At 43.3% G+C, this 16,611-nt stretch overlaps 1 protein-coding gene across 4 annotated transcripts in view; it reads right to left on the bottom strand.

The window, feature by feature from the left end:
* Positions 1-16,611, bottom strand: part of VSIG4 (V-set and immunoglobulin domain containing 4) — a 32,331-nt gene that overhangs the window by 9,376 nt on the left and 6,344 nt on the right. For 2 of the 4 annotated variants that reach the window (XM_075259187.1, XM_075259188.1), the window contains 5 exons: positions 14,062-14,127; positions 11,631-11,687; positions 11,223-11,288; positions 10,981-11,034; positions 4,327-4,470 (listed from right to left, as the gene is read on the bottom strand). In XM_075259187.1, coding sequence (XP_075115288.1) covers positions 4,327-4,470; positions 10,981-11,034; positions 11,223-11,288; positions 11,631-11,687; positions 14,062-14,127 — 387 coding nt within the window. Of the gene's footprint in view, positions 1-4,326; positions 4,471-10,980; positions 11,035-11,222; positions 11,289-11,630; positions 11,688-14,061; positions 14,128-16,146; positions 16,204-16,611 lie in introns of all 4 variants that reach the window. The other 2 variants (XM_075259185.1, XM_075259186.1) reach the window with 2 other exon arrangements.

The following is a 16,611-nucleotide window of genomic DNA, read 5'->3' as shown; positions in this document are numbered from 1 at the left end:
AGACAGTGAGCCCTAAGCTGAAGCCCCCCACTGTCCCTTCCTCTTGCCAGGCCCTATCCTATGTCATAGGTGGCAACTTGGAGACGATCCCTTCCTATATATGTGGCACACAAACCGCAGACAAGACGAACAACAACAAAGGGAGGTCAGCTAGCCAGGGTTCGGTAACAGTCGAGCAATGCAGTGCCAAATCGAAGTCCAAAGGAATAGTCAATAGGAAAAGCCAAGGTCAGGATAAGAATACAAGTAAAATAACAGCAAGAGAAAGCCAGCAAGCACGAGGCAATAACAGGCTCCATTGTGAATGTGAGCCAAGACTAAATAGGGGAGGATGAACCCGCCCTGGACCAGACAGGAAGGCAGGCTGTCAATCACAGGGCAAGACCAAATTAACTACTTCATGGACAGAGGCAGACAAGGGCAGAAGACGGGTGTGGTGCAAATTCATTTGAAGAATTTGAGCCATGTTCACACAGTGCAACCAAAAACTTTTGTCGGCCGTCATAGCAGCTGGATGTCTACTGCTTTAAGCAGTAGACAACTGGCTTTAATGCCTCTGATCGGTCCCCGGACCGATTGGAGGCATTAACCCCTCCGGCGGCCACGGTCAAAGGCGCCGGAGGCGCCATTTTCCTGGCGGCGCATGGGCACCACCATTTTGCTGGTGATTGCCGGCTCCTGGAGCATGCTGCAGGGCCAACGTCACGTTGGCATGACAGCCAGGAGCCTTTACAAGGCTCCCAGGCTTGTCTGCAAATTCTCTCTTTTGCAGGCTGGTCTATGCAGCCTGCAAAAGAAAGGATGATTTTTTGCAATGCATTGCAATGCATTAGCATTGTAATGCATTGCATTAGTGATCAGACCCCCTGGGGTTCAACACCCCTAGGGGGTCTAATAAATGCAAAAAAAAAAATTAAAAAAAAAAGTAAAAAAAAAATATAAAAATAAATAAAAATATTAAAAATTCAATTCACCCCCCTTTCCCTAGAACAGATATAAAAGTAGTTAAAAACTGTGAAACACATACATGTTAGGTATCCCCGCGTCTGAAATCGCCCGCTCTACAAATCTATAAAAATATTTTTCCTGTTTGGTAAACGCCGTAGCGGGAAAAATAGTCAAAAGTGCCAAACCGCCGTTTTTTCACTGTTTTGATTCTGATAAAAATTTGAATAAAAAATTATCAAAGCAATAACATTTCCCGAAAATTGTAGAACTAAAAAGTACACCCGGCCCCGCAAAAAACAACGCCCTATATATCCCCATACACGGACGTATAAAAAAGTTACGGCTGTCGGAATATGGCAACTTTTAGAAAAAAATTTTTCTAACACAGTTTTGGATTTTTTTTTAAGGGGTCAAAATGTAAATAAAACCATATAAATTTGGTAACCCTGGAACCGTACCGAAACACAGAATACAGGGGACATGTCATTTTGGTTGCACAGTGAACACCGTAAAACCAAAGCCCGTAAGAAAGTCGCAGAAATGCATTTTTTCTTCAAATCCACCCCATTCTGAATTTTTTTCCTGCTTCCCAGTACATTATATAGAATAATTAATGGTAGCATCATGAAGAAAAATTTGTCCCGCAAAAATTAAGACCTCATATGGCTCTGGGAGCGGAGAAATAAAAAAGTTATGGGGTTTAGAACGAGGGGAGTCAAAAACAAAAAACGAAAATCAAAAAATGCCATCGGCGGGAAAGGGTTAAGCAAGGAACTAAACCACACATGCCTCCTGCACCACCGCAGGCGAGCAGTGGGTAGCGCAGTGACCTGAACAGGCCGAGATGTTACATCTGGTTAGAATTCCTTGCTTAATCCTTGGTTAGTACCATTAATAGGTTAATAAGTGCAACCAAATACCTTTAGCAGTGTTTTGAGTGATTTCTGGGTTTCTCTGGGAGTTCCTGACATCTTCTACATTTGTTTACATGGTAGCTTCCTCTTCCTTTCCCCTACAACTACCATGATGCCTTGAACTTATCTCAGAGCTGATTCCCTTCCGCTCCCTCATTCACTCCCTTCCCCCTCCCATTCTCACTCACACCCCTTCCCTGTTTCCCTAGCTAGCTCTAGGGAAAATGGAACGTCACTGGAAAATCATCAAATGGGCCTGGGGCAGTCAAATGACGGCCCCGTGATCTAGGTAGATATAGCATTTTGGTACAGTAAGTCATTTAGAAGGTAGGTAGGTGGGTGGGGGTGGGTCAGTAGTCTAGATTAGGAAGATTGGTTTATCCCGAATAAATCCTTTCAGCTGTTCACCTAGATGTTGGAAGGTATTGAGTATAAATACTCCTCAGTCATTTGTCCCCATGGATGGTATGATATTACTTAAACATTGTATAATATATAGGTGTATAAAGTTTTATTTAATTTATACTGTCACATTACAATAGATTCATCGTAATTTCTGCCTATGAGTATCGATTCCACCTTCTTGCTGACAGTAGCAGCTTTTTAAAGCCTCTAGCCTAGGGTTGAGCGATCGGGATCGGAAAAGATCAGATTCCGATCGACTATCAAGTAAATTTCACGATCGTGATCGGAATTCCAATCCCGATCTTTTCCGGCGGGATCGAGGTCAGAGGTTATGTCAACATCAGCTCAATCCTATTCATGTATAGATCATTAATAGGGTTGAGCGATCAAGAAAGATCAGATCCCGATCGGTGATCGAGCAAATTTCACGATCGGGATTGGCTGGAAAATGATCAGAAATCAGATTTTAAAATCGATCCTGAAATCTCAAAATCGACTCAACCCTACTATAGCCAGTATATCCTGCCTCACCCGTTTTATATACACTTTTTACATTAAGCATATAATGCCACAAGATACCTTTCTTTTGGGGCAACTCTGGAGTCCTGGGTTCAGATCCCGCCAGGAACAATATCTGCAAGGAGTTTGTATGTTCTCCCTGTGTTTGTGTAGATTTCCTCCCATTCTACAAACACATACTGATAGGGGAAAAAATGTACATTGTGATCCCTATATGGGACTCACAATCTACATTTAACCCCTTACCGACATGCGCCGTAATAGTACGGCGCGTGTCGGGTCTGTAACTATGGCGACCGCTCGGGAGACGGGCGGCCGCCATAGCCGCCGGGTGTCTACTCCTTTAAGCAGTAGACAACCGGCTCTAATGCCTCCGATCGGTCCCCGGACCGATTGGAGGCATTAACCCCTCCGGCGCTGCTGTCAAAGGCACCGGAGGCGCCATTTTCCCGGCGGCGCATGGGCGCCGCCATTTTGGCAGGGATCGCCGGCTCCTGGAGCATGCTCCAGGGCCGACCCCGTTGCCATGACAGCCGGGAGCCTTGTTAAAGGCTCCCAGCCGGTCTGCAAATTCTCTCTTTTGCAGGCTGGTGTATACAGCCTGCAAAAGAGATGATGATTTTTTACAATGCATTGCAATGCATTAGCATTGTAATGCATTGCATTAGTGATCAGACCCCCTGGGGTTCAACACCCCTAGGGGGTCTAATAAATGCAAAAAAAAATAAAAAAAAAAAAGTAAAAAAAAATATAAAAAAATATAAAAAGTATTAAAAGTTCAAATCACCCCCCTTTCCCTAGAACAAATATAAAAGTAGTTAAAAACTGTGAAACATATACATGTTAGGTATCCCCGCGTCCGAAATCGCTCGCTCTACAAATCTATAAAAATATTTTTCCTGTTCGGTAAACGCCGTAGCAGGAAAAATAGTCAAAAGTGCCAAACCACCATTTTTTCACTGTTTTGATTCTGATAAAAATTTTAATAAAAAGTGATCAAAGCAATAACATTTCCCGAAAATGGTAGAACTAAAAAGTACACCCGGCCCCGCAAAAAAAGACGCCCTATGCATCCCCGTACACCTATGTATAAAAAAGTTACGGCCGTCGGAATATGGCGACTTTTAGAAAAAAAATTTTTTAACACAGTTTTGGAATTTTTTTTAGGGGTCAAAATGTAAATAAAACCATATAAATTTGGTATCCCTGGAACCGTCCCGAAACACAGAATACAGGGGACATGTCATTTTGGCTGCACAGTGAACGCCGTAAAACCGAAGCCCGTAAGAAAGTCGCAGAAATGCATTTTTTCTTCAAATCCACCCCATTCTGAATTTTTTTCCTGCTTCCCAGTACATTATATAGAATAATTAATGGTAGCATCATCAAGAAAAATTTGTCCCGCAAAAATTAAGACCTCATATGGCTCTGGGAGCGGAGAAATAAAAAAGTTATGGGGTTTAGAAGGAGGGGAGTCAAAAACGAAAAACGAAAATCAAAAAATGCCATCGGCGGGAAGGGGTTAAAAAGAAAAAAATACCTTTCTTTTGAGCAGTTGGTGCCTTATTGTCAAACATTTCCACAGTCTGTGTGGGTATCAATGGCGTGGTTTCATGAAAATCCATGATAGTTGTAGTACTTTCCATTGTACTGACTGGACTAAAATGTGAGACGTCACCGAAATCTGAAATAAACAGAACAGATTTTTATTTAAATATATACATCTTTCTATACTTATATTTGCAAGTGTGAAAATTGCTAAATAGAAGCAAAAGGCGTTCAATATTTGTGTGAGAATATGGATATCTGATCATTGCAAAAACCAAAAGTTGCGACATCATTCCACAGAGAGAATCTGCAAACGTGGGTTCTTAGGCTGCACTCTTGTGAGCGCCGCCATGTTTAAGAGGATTACTATGAGAGCTTGGAGCCCACTGGACACTCCCAGGTTGTGATTTTACTACATTTCTATTACAGACTGTCAGGTATTTTACAATATACAGTAATATTGCAGTATATTATACCAGTGAGATTTTCCCCTAAAGTTTATGTTCACAAATCCTACTCCTACTAATATTATAAAAAGTTTGTGGGTTTGGATGTTTGTGGATTTGGTTGTTTGTTCCTCAATCACGCAAAAACAGCTGAACGGATTTGCATAAAATTTGCCACATACATAGATAGGAACCCCGATTAAAACATAGGCTACTTTTTATCCCGGTAAATGACGTCACTACACAACCGCAGTGAAGGAATTTAGGGTCACACAACACTAAAGGACCTGTGATGACGTCATCACAGGTCCTTGAACCATTCTCGGATAGGATCATGCAAGGCAGTGGGCGGAGCTAAACGCTATTTTGTGGGCGGAGCTATATAGGATGAAGCTGGACAGTGTGAAAGCTGAAGAAAATGGAGTCTCATGGAAGATCAGGAGACTACACAATATGCAGGCTGTGTTTGGGCAAGAGGAGTATAGCGGGTGTAGAGTTTCAGTGAGTACAACGGGGAATGTGTTGTTCTGCCTCTGATGGGGGAGAACTTTGCACATTTCAGCCATATCCATTCAGCCCTTTGTAACACAGAAGCTGCTCAGACAGTTACATAACAAAACCCCTGTAATCACAACTGCCCGATGTAGCAGAGTTTAGGCAGCGCTGTAGCACACCTCTGTAGGCTCTCCATATACAAACATGTACATACAGCTGGGTATCCTACGCATATGCAGCGATGTAGCAGAGCCGAGACGCGGGAGCAGGCTGATCAAACTGTGGCAAATCTCTACAACATCCATTCAGCTGTTTCCAACATTGAAGCTTCTCACACACTGACATAACAACACTCTATAATCCAAATGGCCAGATGTAGCAGAGCTTAGGCAGCAATGTAGCACAGCTGAGTACACTCTCCATATGCAAAGATGTACATACAACTGAGTATGCTGCACATATGCAGCGATGTAGCAGAGCCGAGACGCGAAAACAGGCAATTGGCTAAATATAAGCGGCTCAGCGCCAACACCAACCTGCAGACGAAGTCGCGGGCAGATGCAAGTAAATAAATAAATTTACAATCACAGATAAAAAATACACAAAAAACATTTGTTTTTCCTACATCTGAAGATGTCCGAACTATAAACATGTATTAAAAAAAAAAAAAAAAAAATCGCTAGAATCCCATCCACTTTGCCCAGTGCAATTTTTCCTTTGGCGTTGCGTTTATGTCCCGTGGGGCCCCGGGCTAAAATACTGAGAAACTCAACACAATAAATTTTTTATTTTTGCATAATATATTGGAGTAAGAAAACAACTCTTACTCACTTGCCTGGTATTTGTTTTGTAGCCACTAGATGGCTCTAACATAATGATTAATCTTTCAGGTCTAATCCTAGAACTATAATACAAAATTATATGTATTTGTTTGCATAATTTACAGACTATGTAGAAACGGGAATTGTTTTATCTGGCACAGACTCATTGACAAAAAAAACACACATCCAGATAGAAATGTTAGATTTATGCAAAACTTGGCAGCAGTTATGTCTCAGGCAGATACTTAAATGCATACAGGTATGGTCTGATTAGATATAATTGGTCTTGCCCAGTAAAAGTGCTTAGCCCAGTGCACTATAAAAAGGAACTTAGAGGTTACTTTTGGGTAGTGTACCTCTTGGCGAGAGATCATGGTTATTAAACATGCTTGCATGATGCACTTTAGGACATTTTGACCATTTGACTGATTTCAAGATGAAGCATTCAGAGATGCAGTATGGTCTTTGGATTTATTGTTGTGACCTGTCTGTTAGGAGGTGTTATCAGCAGTGGTTATTAGGGTTCAGTGATGGAGATTGGAAAAAATCGGATCCCGATCAGCGATCGAGTAAATTTCACGATTGCGATTGGGTTCCGATCCCGCCTAAAAAAGATCTGAATGGGAATTCTGATCCCGATCGCTCAACCTACTTACCTGCACAGAACTGCTGCCTTTTCCCGGAGCTCCGAACTGTTGTTCTCGGTCTTCTCCTCTCTTTCACAGCAAAGTGCCATGTGTGCCTCCGCCTCCCTAGGCTAGTGTTACTGATGCTGGGAGTAGGTGAGGCTTGTAGTGGCTTAGGAGAGTGTGGGCGGGTACAGGGAGGGGAGACGTGAGTGATGCACTCACGTCTCCCTGCCCTGTACCCGCCCACACTCTCCTAAGCCACAACAAGCCCCACCTACTCCCAGCATCAGTAACATTATCCTAGGGAGGCGGGGGCGCCCGGAGCTCCGAGGAGCGACATACACATCGGGAGGGGAGGCGGCGGCGGGTCTGTGCAGGTAAGTGGGGGGACTAAGTAGTCGGCAGATTTTTTAATCACTACACAGCGTGGAGTCCAAAAATTGAAGCCTTCACGCCATGTAGTGAACAGGATCATTTTTTAAAATCTGATTTTCGATCATTAAAAAATCCCATTGACTTGCATTAGGATCGTAATTAGGATCGGATGGAAAATGATCTTAAATCGTATTTTAAAAACAATCCTGAAATCTCAAGATTGGCTGAACCTTAGTGGTTATGTGAACTCATACACTTGCAGCAAACAGGCTCTGGATGGTCCACACAAACCACCAGTAGTCAAGATCACTCGATCAACTGACCATCCAGACACAGATGGCACCTTCATTACACACCCCTGTCATTGTGCAATATTAACCCTGTCATGCAAAATCACGTCTATGTACCTGATTAAGCGTAAAGTCAATGGATTTCACTATACAGTACACTGCAATACATTTCATATAGCATTGTATAATGTGAGCGATCAGAACAACCAAGATTCAAGGTCCCTAGGGGGTCTGAAAATAAAAGTGGCAATTTTTTTTTTTTTTTTTAAGTATACTAAAAACACATAAGTTTAAATCAGCCCCCATTCCTAGATCACATGTTAAAATAAATAAGCATAAGTAAAGTTAAACACTATAGAGATGCCCAGACTCAAAAATTCCCAAACTACTAAAACATAAAAATATTGATCCTATATGGTGAAAGCCAAATCAAGGGGAAAAAAAAATCAATGGGGTCAAATGACTTTTTTTTCATTACTTTCCAATTTTAAAAAAAATGGAATAAAATGTGATAAGATTATCAAACCTTTCCCCAAATAATATCAATAAAAACGCCATCTCGTCCCACATAAAAAAAGACGCCTTATCCAGCTCCATACACAAATCTAAAAAAAAGTTACAGGTGTCACAATAGGGCAACACAAATTTTTTTTCCATTTTGCAAATTTTAAAATTCTTTGACAGATATCAAAACATTACAAATTCTATGTTTGTTTCTCAATGTCCTCAATGACACCTAAACGGGCAAACGGATTTGGCTGAAATTGCGCACATACATACCTTGTGTCCCGGATTGAAAGATAGGCTACATGGTATTCCTGTACACCACCGGAATTCATTCCCGTGACCGGTGATTTTCACTTTTGAATTTGCTGCAGGACCTGGGACGCTGTAGGATCTGCGATGATGTCATCCCAGCTCTTTCAGCCGGTTGGCTGATGCTTCTCTGTGGGTGGAGCTATCGGCCGGCCAGCATGCCGAAGAACATGGCGTCTCTGAGAGGTCCAGAGCATCTGGAACAAGCGGCCGTACTCTGAGGCAGAGAGAAGTGCATCGGCTGCCCCACCTGTGTGGGGTGACCACGGGACCGCAGTGTTCTGCCGCGGCCGGACAAATGGCTGCCTGCAACGTTGTCTGGAACACCGGTTCAGCCTGCTGTCCCGCAGCGGCTGCAGCCTATGGACTCTGCATGTCCGTCGGGGATGTCGCCTATGTCTGCGGTCCCACACGGTGTCAAGTCGCAAGCTGTAGTCATTCGGCTGCAGGAGAGGGGATGTGACTGCAGATGAGTCAGGGGACTTTGAGAAGGGAGAGGGGTGGGGTGTTGGGGCTGCCGGTCTGGTGGGGGACACCAAAGGGGGGGCTGGGGTGGTAGACCCGGGGGCACCTGGGAGTGGGACGGGGACAGGGGCACCACAGCGCTTACGGATGGAATGGGGACACAGTGCCATGGGGGACAGAGAGGGCCCGGGGGCGCCGGGGTGGGAAGTGGCATGAGCGCGGGGGAGCAGCCAGTAGATAGAGAGGCCGTAGGGCCAGGCGAGGAGCATATGTGGCGGGGGCACGCAGGGGTGGACGTGGCAGCACACGGCAGATCCAAGCCAACGGTGCACGCCTAAATATTACCAGTTCAGCGCCACCGCAAACCCGCAGACGAAGATGCTAGTAGTATATAAATTTGGTATGGCCGTGATCGTACTGACCCGCTGAATACAGGTAACATGTCATTTTTGCCACATAGTGAATGTCGTAAAAATTAAACCCATAAGAAATTGGCACAAATGCGTTTTTTCCAATTCCATCTCATTCTGAATTTTTTTTCCAGCTTCCCAGTGCACTGCACAGGATATTGAATGCTGCTATTGCAAAGCACAATATGTTTCGCAACAATAAGCCATCATATGACTCTGAACTGAAAAAACTGATGGCTCTTGGATTGTAGGGAAATGCAAAAATGTAAATTGGCCCGGGTATTTTATGACCATAGTATGGCCACAGTTTGCTATGAATGCTACCATTAAAAAAAAATAAAAAATCAGGGCATCATATATATTGCTGGGCTGAGAACAAACATATATATGCATGGAAAGATTTCTGCTGTACTTTCTTTCTTCCATGCTTAGGTATTCTGAATAGCGAATTGCCTTTCTTGATGACATCACACTTGACTCTATGACACTTTCACAACAATTGAACTTTTATTATACTGTTACTGAGAATCGTTGCACTTTTACACAACCAAAATGTCAATTCTTCAAATTCTTATCACTCAAACCACTTCTCCAACTTGGTCAGTTTACGACATTTCCTCTCTGCATTACAACCCCTGCCTCAGAATCCGGTCCAAAAAAACGGCTAGCTGCGACTGATGCCGGTACAGTGCACTGGCATCCACTCGCAGCATTCCGCTTCGGATTAGGCCCAATTTAATGTTAATGGAGTTTGGCTGACTATCTAATGTGTATAGGAAGTCTCAATCTTCCCTCAATGGGTTGTGTCAGTGAGAAAAGATTGGGCAGGTTGATTTCGGCCTACTACCTGGGGCCTTAAAATTTTATATATTTTATATTTTATATATTTTTTACTAACAGGATTGACTTGACAATGTGTAAACACCCTGTAGACAGATGAAACTGCTCTATTGCAAAACAGACAGACACAATTAGATTATTGGCAATGAAAATGTTAAGTGTCCTTAATCTATATTACAGATAGTTTTCCTTACTCCTATCTATGATTTCTATCACTAATCTGCCTGTGATTTTAGTCCTGAGATTAATCGCTATTTATTTAATTTGGAATATTCGGATTGTACACAGCTCACGATGAATTGGTTTGTCATCTCTATTCCTAATCTTATATTTAACCTCACCTCTGCCTAAGCTTTCAACTAGAGATGAGCAAGTACTATTCGAAATGTTTCGAATAGTTTCGAATAGTACGCACCCATAGGAATGAATGGAAGCGGCCGGCACGCAGACTTGGCCGGCCGCCTAACCCCTGCGTGCCGGCTGCGTCCATTCATTCGTATGGGTGCATGCTATTCGAAACGGGAGTTTCAAATACTACTCGCTCTTCTCTACTTTCAACCTATCCAGATATACTTCCAATAGAAATACTGCCATTTTTTTTGTTGTTGATCACTATACGCAGTTTAGGGGCAACATGGTGGCTCAGTGGTTAGCACCGTTGTCTAAGAGCAACATGGAGGTTGTGCGTTCTCCCTGTGTTTTGCGTGGTCTCCCCTTCGGATACTCCATTTCCTCCCATACTTCAAAGACATACAAATAGGGAATGTAGATTGTGAATTATACTTGGAAAACGTCCTTCTAGTACCATGAAATAAGCAATACGCATATTAGTGTGTGAATTTTTTGTACTGCCCACGTTTTGTCTCTGGCAAATTGTATTCTTTTCTCTAGTTATGTATCAGTTTCATATACAATATAACGTCATGTTACAGATTGCATTTTATTATTGTCCTTTTTATGCATGTTGTTGTGTAGTATTAGGTATTAGTAGAGAGACACAGACTAGGGAGGTAGAAATACTTTGATACAAGGTAATACATTGTACATTTTATCAATTACCTGTTGTCATTTCAGGTAAGACGGTAGAAGCGCGGTTTTCAGTAGGTGGTATTGCTAAAATTACAATATATAAATAGATATTATGAGTAGGTGATCTGTATTCTATAAGAATTATTATTATTATTTTTTAAAGGGATTGTCCACTTTTAGAACAGTGAGAGACAAATATTATTGTTTGTGCAATAAAATGTTCTACAATTTTCCAATTTACTTACAATCATATAAACTGTGCAGTCACTTACTTGTCTCATCTTCTTGAAGTGTTGTTGTAATAATTTTTTCATCAGGTTTTTCAGTTTTTGGCATCGCTAAGATAAAAACCATAAATGTAGGTGAGTTATTATTATGAGCAGCGCTCCACAATGTGATGGCAGATATTGTAAGCACAAGGACCTACAAGGCAAGACGTTAGCACACCAACATAGTATAGCGTATACAGTATACACAATATCACAACCTGTACTGACATGAAAGAAAGCAGGTGCCAGAAGCTGAGACCTCAATGGTTACAAAATGTGCACAATATTTATGAGCAGAAGACTTCTTTATAGCGTATATAAGGAGCAGCCAGGGACTGACACCTGCGTATAGCACAATAACAGGCAAACTACAATGCCAAACAAACAAGTTTCTTTTGAGGAACTAAATACTTGTTTCCAGGATTGCTTCTTCTGTAGTAATGAAGTCCACAGAGGTTTCTGAATTTGCTGCGGTACCAAAATATACATATGGTGAAAATGTTTCCTGTGCGGTTGTAGATGTTACATTTTATCACAATCACACACATACACGTTCACTCCTTCTACGTTTCTCACCACAATGACTTATTAAGGAGGACCTTTCACCTCCTGGGGCACATGTGGTGTAAGACACCGCTAGAAAGCCGACAGTGCGCTGAATTCAGCACACTATTGGCTTTCCCGTTCTCATACCGTAGCTCTTCACTGTCAGAAGGACGTTTTTGACAGTCAGTGAGGAACGCCCTTCTTCACAGTAGAGTCTATTGCGCTGTACTGTGAGAGGGGGCCCAGTGATGACACTGAGCGGTGAGGAACGCCCCCCCCCCCATACCTGTCTATGGACGAATACTATCAGAAGGGGAGGAGGCGTTCCTCACCGCTCTCACAGTACAGCACTATAGACGCTGTTGTGAGGAAGGGCGTCCATGACTGACTGTCAGAAACGTCCTTCTGACGGTGAAGAGCTACAGTACCGGCACCGATACGGGAAAGCCTATAGTGCGCTGAATTCAGCGCACTGTCGGCTTTCTAGCGGTGTATTACACCACATATACTCCAGGAGGTGAGAGGTCCTCTTTAATAAAGATTTCTTTCAACTGCCCAACATGACTCAAAGTCAGATCCATAATTGAGGATTTTATACAAGAATGTAAAAATGCACAATCTATAATTCCTACCTTTACACATAATTTTCTGGGTTTTTCTTTTTTTGGGGGGGGGGGGCAGACTTAAAAATGTTTTAAGAAAAATTTGAACTTTTTTAAGTGACCTAAGGCGAAGACAGGAGAAAGAACTGGAAGGCAACATATACACTGACCAAAACAATGCACCAATGGAGAAATGCTATTAGAAATACACACCTATGGAAAAAGCCATCAGAAACCAGTCACTGCCAATCCTTTACCTTAGATTGTATTCACCTAGTATCTATTGTGCTAGAGCATAGTCACAGAAGGAAACAGCTGCTACCTGGAGCCATATAACACTGGAGTACCATTCCATAGGTTAAAATTGGATACAAAAGTTATTGACTAGAGATGAGTGAGTAGTACTCGATCGAGTAGGTATTCGATCGAATACTACGGTATTCGATCGAATACTACGGTATTCGAAATACTCGTACTCGATCGAGTACCATTCACTATTCGAATGGAAAAGTTCGATGCAGAACCAACATTGATTGGCCAAATGCTATACAGTCGGCCAATCAACGCTGGTTCTTCTCCTACCTTTAGAAGTCTTCTCCATGCAGCTTCCCCGCGGCGTCTTCCGGCTCTTCATTCACTCTGCCAGGCATCGGGCCTGGGCAGAGCCGACTGAGCATGTCCACTTGTAGTGCGGGCATGCGCAGTCGGCTCTGCCTAGGCCCGATGCCTGGCAGAGTGAATTCAGAGCCGGAAGATGCCGCGGGGACGCTGCAAGGAGAAGACTTCTTGGAGGATCCAGCCCGACCCTCACTCGTGGACTTGGTAAGTGTAATTTGATCGAACGTTGCCTACCCCTGAAACGAGCATTTTCCCCCCATAGACTATAATAGGGTTCGATATTTGATTCGAGTAGTCGAATATTGAGGGGCTACTCGAAACGAATATCGAACCTCGAACATTTTACTGTTCGCTCATCTCTATTATTTACATGTTTTGAGTGATACTTACTCTTCACCATAGCTATAACTAAAACGTGGCAGGTTTAATATTTACCTGTTGACTTGCTGCTTATATCTTGCTACAAAATCTACTATTCCTTAAACTCTGTTTACATTGGCTCTATCATAGGAGCAGTGCCATTGACTATAATGGAGTCTGTCCAGTTTTCGGGACACATCTATCCTCTTATTGTGCATATTTAGAAAAAAAACTTCTATATACCATCACACCTAATACTGATGTACTTGCCCATGTTTATTTTTTTTTTTAATATCTGCTCCATAGAAAATTGAGACATAATACAGCAGTGCGCACACACAAAGCTTTAGGCTAAGACCCCATTGGACGTCCCGCAGTAAAAAAGGGCTGCAGGAAAAACCACGGCAGTAACACAATGCGGATCTTCCCGCAATGTTTTAGACAGAAAGTGTGCGGAGGTTTTCTCTTCCAATTATACCGATGGGGAAACCGTTGGTGTTTCAATTGACATGCTGTGATTTCCAAAACCATGCAATGTTTGGAAATCGCAGCATGTCTGCACTGCGACTTTTACCGTAAAGTAGGCATGGGATTCGCCAGAATCTTATCCACTTTGCCCTGACTTTAAAACGTAGTGATTTACCCACAGTCAAATCACGGCGTTTACATCCCGTGGGGTGAACTTCAAAAATCAGATGGACGGTACAAACACTTACTTGTCTCATCTTCTTGAAGTGTTGTTGTAATAATATTTTCTTCAGGTTTTTCAGTTTTTGGCATCACTAAGATAAAAACCATAAACGTAGGTAAGTTATTATTATGAGCAGCGCTCCACAATGTGATGGCAGATATTGTAAGCGCAAGGACCTACAAGGCAAGACGTTAGCACACCAACATAGTATAGCGTATACAGTATACATAATATCACAACCTGTACTGACATGAAAGAAAGCAGGTGCCAGAAGCTGAGACCTCAATGGTTCCAAAATGTGCACAATATTTAAGCAATATTTAACATGACTTCTTTACGAGCAGAAGCAACAGGTAGATGTCTACAAGCTGTACCCAGACCTGTTCAATGTGTCTATTAAGTGTATCCACACTTTACAGTGCTTACAGTGTACGGCAGAAGTACAGGGGTGTTCCCGGGGCTTAGAATATTGAATTATTTATTACTTTAATGATCAGAACTTTTGAAACAATTCTAAATAAAAAGATGGAAAAATAAACTGTAGAGCGAACAAGAACAGTGGCGTAACCACCACCGTAGCAGCAGAGGAAGCTGCCACAGGGTCCGGGACATTAGGGGCTACGCCACTGCATACCTCCCAACTTTTAAAGAACTGAAAGAGGGACAAAATGTGCGGCGTGCTTAGCACGCCATGGCAAATTTAGCTCACCCACTTTTATGTTGACTCTGCCCATTCTCATTCATTTTCCATGTGCCCCCACACAGTTACCCATAAATTATATGTCCCCCCCTCTATCTCTCCCCAATTTCATATACACCCTTCATATGCCCCCAGTTTCATGTCCCCCTCCATCTCTGCCCCCAGTTTCATGTCCCCCCCTCCATCTCTGTTCCAGATTCATGTCCCTCCATCTTTGCCCCCAGATTCATGTCCCCCCCTCCATCTCTGTTCCAGATTCATGTCCCCCATTTCTGCCCACAGATTCATGTCCCCCCTCCATCTCTGCCCCCAGTTTCATGTCCCCCCATCTCTACCCCCAGATTCATGTCCCCCCATCTCTGCCCCCAGATTCATGTCCCCCATTTCTGCCCACAGATTCATGTCCCCCCTCCATCTCTGCCCTCAGTTTCATGTCCCCCCATCTCTACCCCCAGATTCATGTCCCCCCATTTCTGCCCCCAGATTCATGTCCCCAATCTCTTCCCCCAGATTCATGTCACCCTTCTCTTTCCCCAGATTCATGTCCCCCATCTCTGCCCCCAGATTCATGTCCCCCCATCTCTTCCCCCAGATTCATGTCCCCCATCTCTGCCCACAGATTCATGTCCCCCATCTCTGCCCCCAGAATCATGTCCCCCCATCTCTTCCCCCAGATTCATGTCCCCCATCTCTGCCCACAGATTCATGTCCCCCCATCTCTGCCCCCAGATTCATGTCCCCCATCTCTGCCCCCAGATTCATGTCCCCCATCTCTGCCCCCAGATTCATGTCCCCCCATCTCTGCCCCCAGATTCATGTCCCCACATCTCTGCCCCCAGATTCATGTCCCCCCATCTCTGCCCTCAGAATCATGTCCCCCCATCTCTGTCCCAGTTTCATGTTCCACCTCAATGTCTACACACAAAAACCACTTAAACTCACCTTTTCCTCGCTTCCCCGCAGCTCTCTCCACAGTTTCGCTAACACAGTTGTAGACGCGATGTGACCTCATCACATCGCATCTACACAGCCAGTAGCCGAAAGTGCAGCGGCAAAGCAAGGAGCTGAGCTGTGACAGCTCCTTGCTTTAATCGTGTATGTATTCAACTCAGATCTGGGTCCTCCAGACGCAGATCTCAGTTGAAATGGGGACATAACTCCCTCCGACCGGGACCGCGGGACACGTCACCGAAATCGTGAATGTCCCGTGGAAATCGGGACGGTTGGGAGGTATACCACTGAACAAGAATATACACCTAGCTAACTCAGCACATAAGAGATATAAAGAGCAGCCAGGGACGTATACATATACAGTACATATACATCTACAGTACATATACAGTACAATAATAGGCAAACAAGAAACTACAATGCCAAACAAACAACAGTTTCGTTGGAGGAACTCAATACTTGTTTCCAGGTTCGGTTCTTCTGTAGTAATGAAATCCACAAAGGTTTCTGAATTTGCTGTGAAACCAAAATATACATATGGTGAAAGTTATAGATATTACATTGTATCACAATCACACATACTTGTCTCACCATAGTTAGGTTCACACTTGCGTTCAGGTTTCTGGAGATCCTCTCTGCTTAATAAAAAATAGTTAAGCATGGAAACCCATGGACCCCATAAACTATAATGGTGCATTCCACTGGTTTTATGTTGCGGATTCTGATACGGACTCTCCTATGTAGACTCCAAGTGTGAACCCAGCCTTACAAAGGTGAATGGATTTCTTTCATCTGCTTATGATGATTCAAAGTCAGGTCCATTGTGGGATTTATAGTGGGACTCCATTGTAGCAGCAGTACATGAAAATAACAGCAGTATCTGATCCCTAATATGACAGACACCTATTGACTACAATGGGATCC

Source organism: Leptodactylus fuscus, chromosome 11 (genome assembly GCF_031893055.1).
Source record: "Leptodactylus fuscus isolate aLepFus1 chromosome 11, aLepFus1.hap2, whole genome shotgun sequence".
Taxonomy (NCBI): Eukaryota; Metazoa; Chordata; class Amphibia; order Anura; family Leptodactylidae; genus Leptodactylus; species Leptodactylus fuscus.
This window is presented reverse-complemented; position numbering and strand designations above follow the sequence as displayed.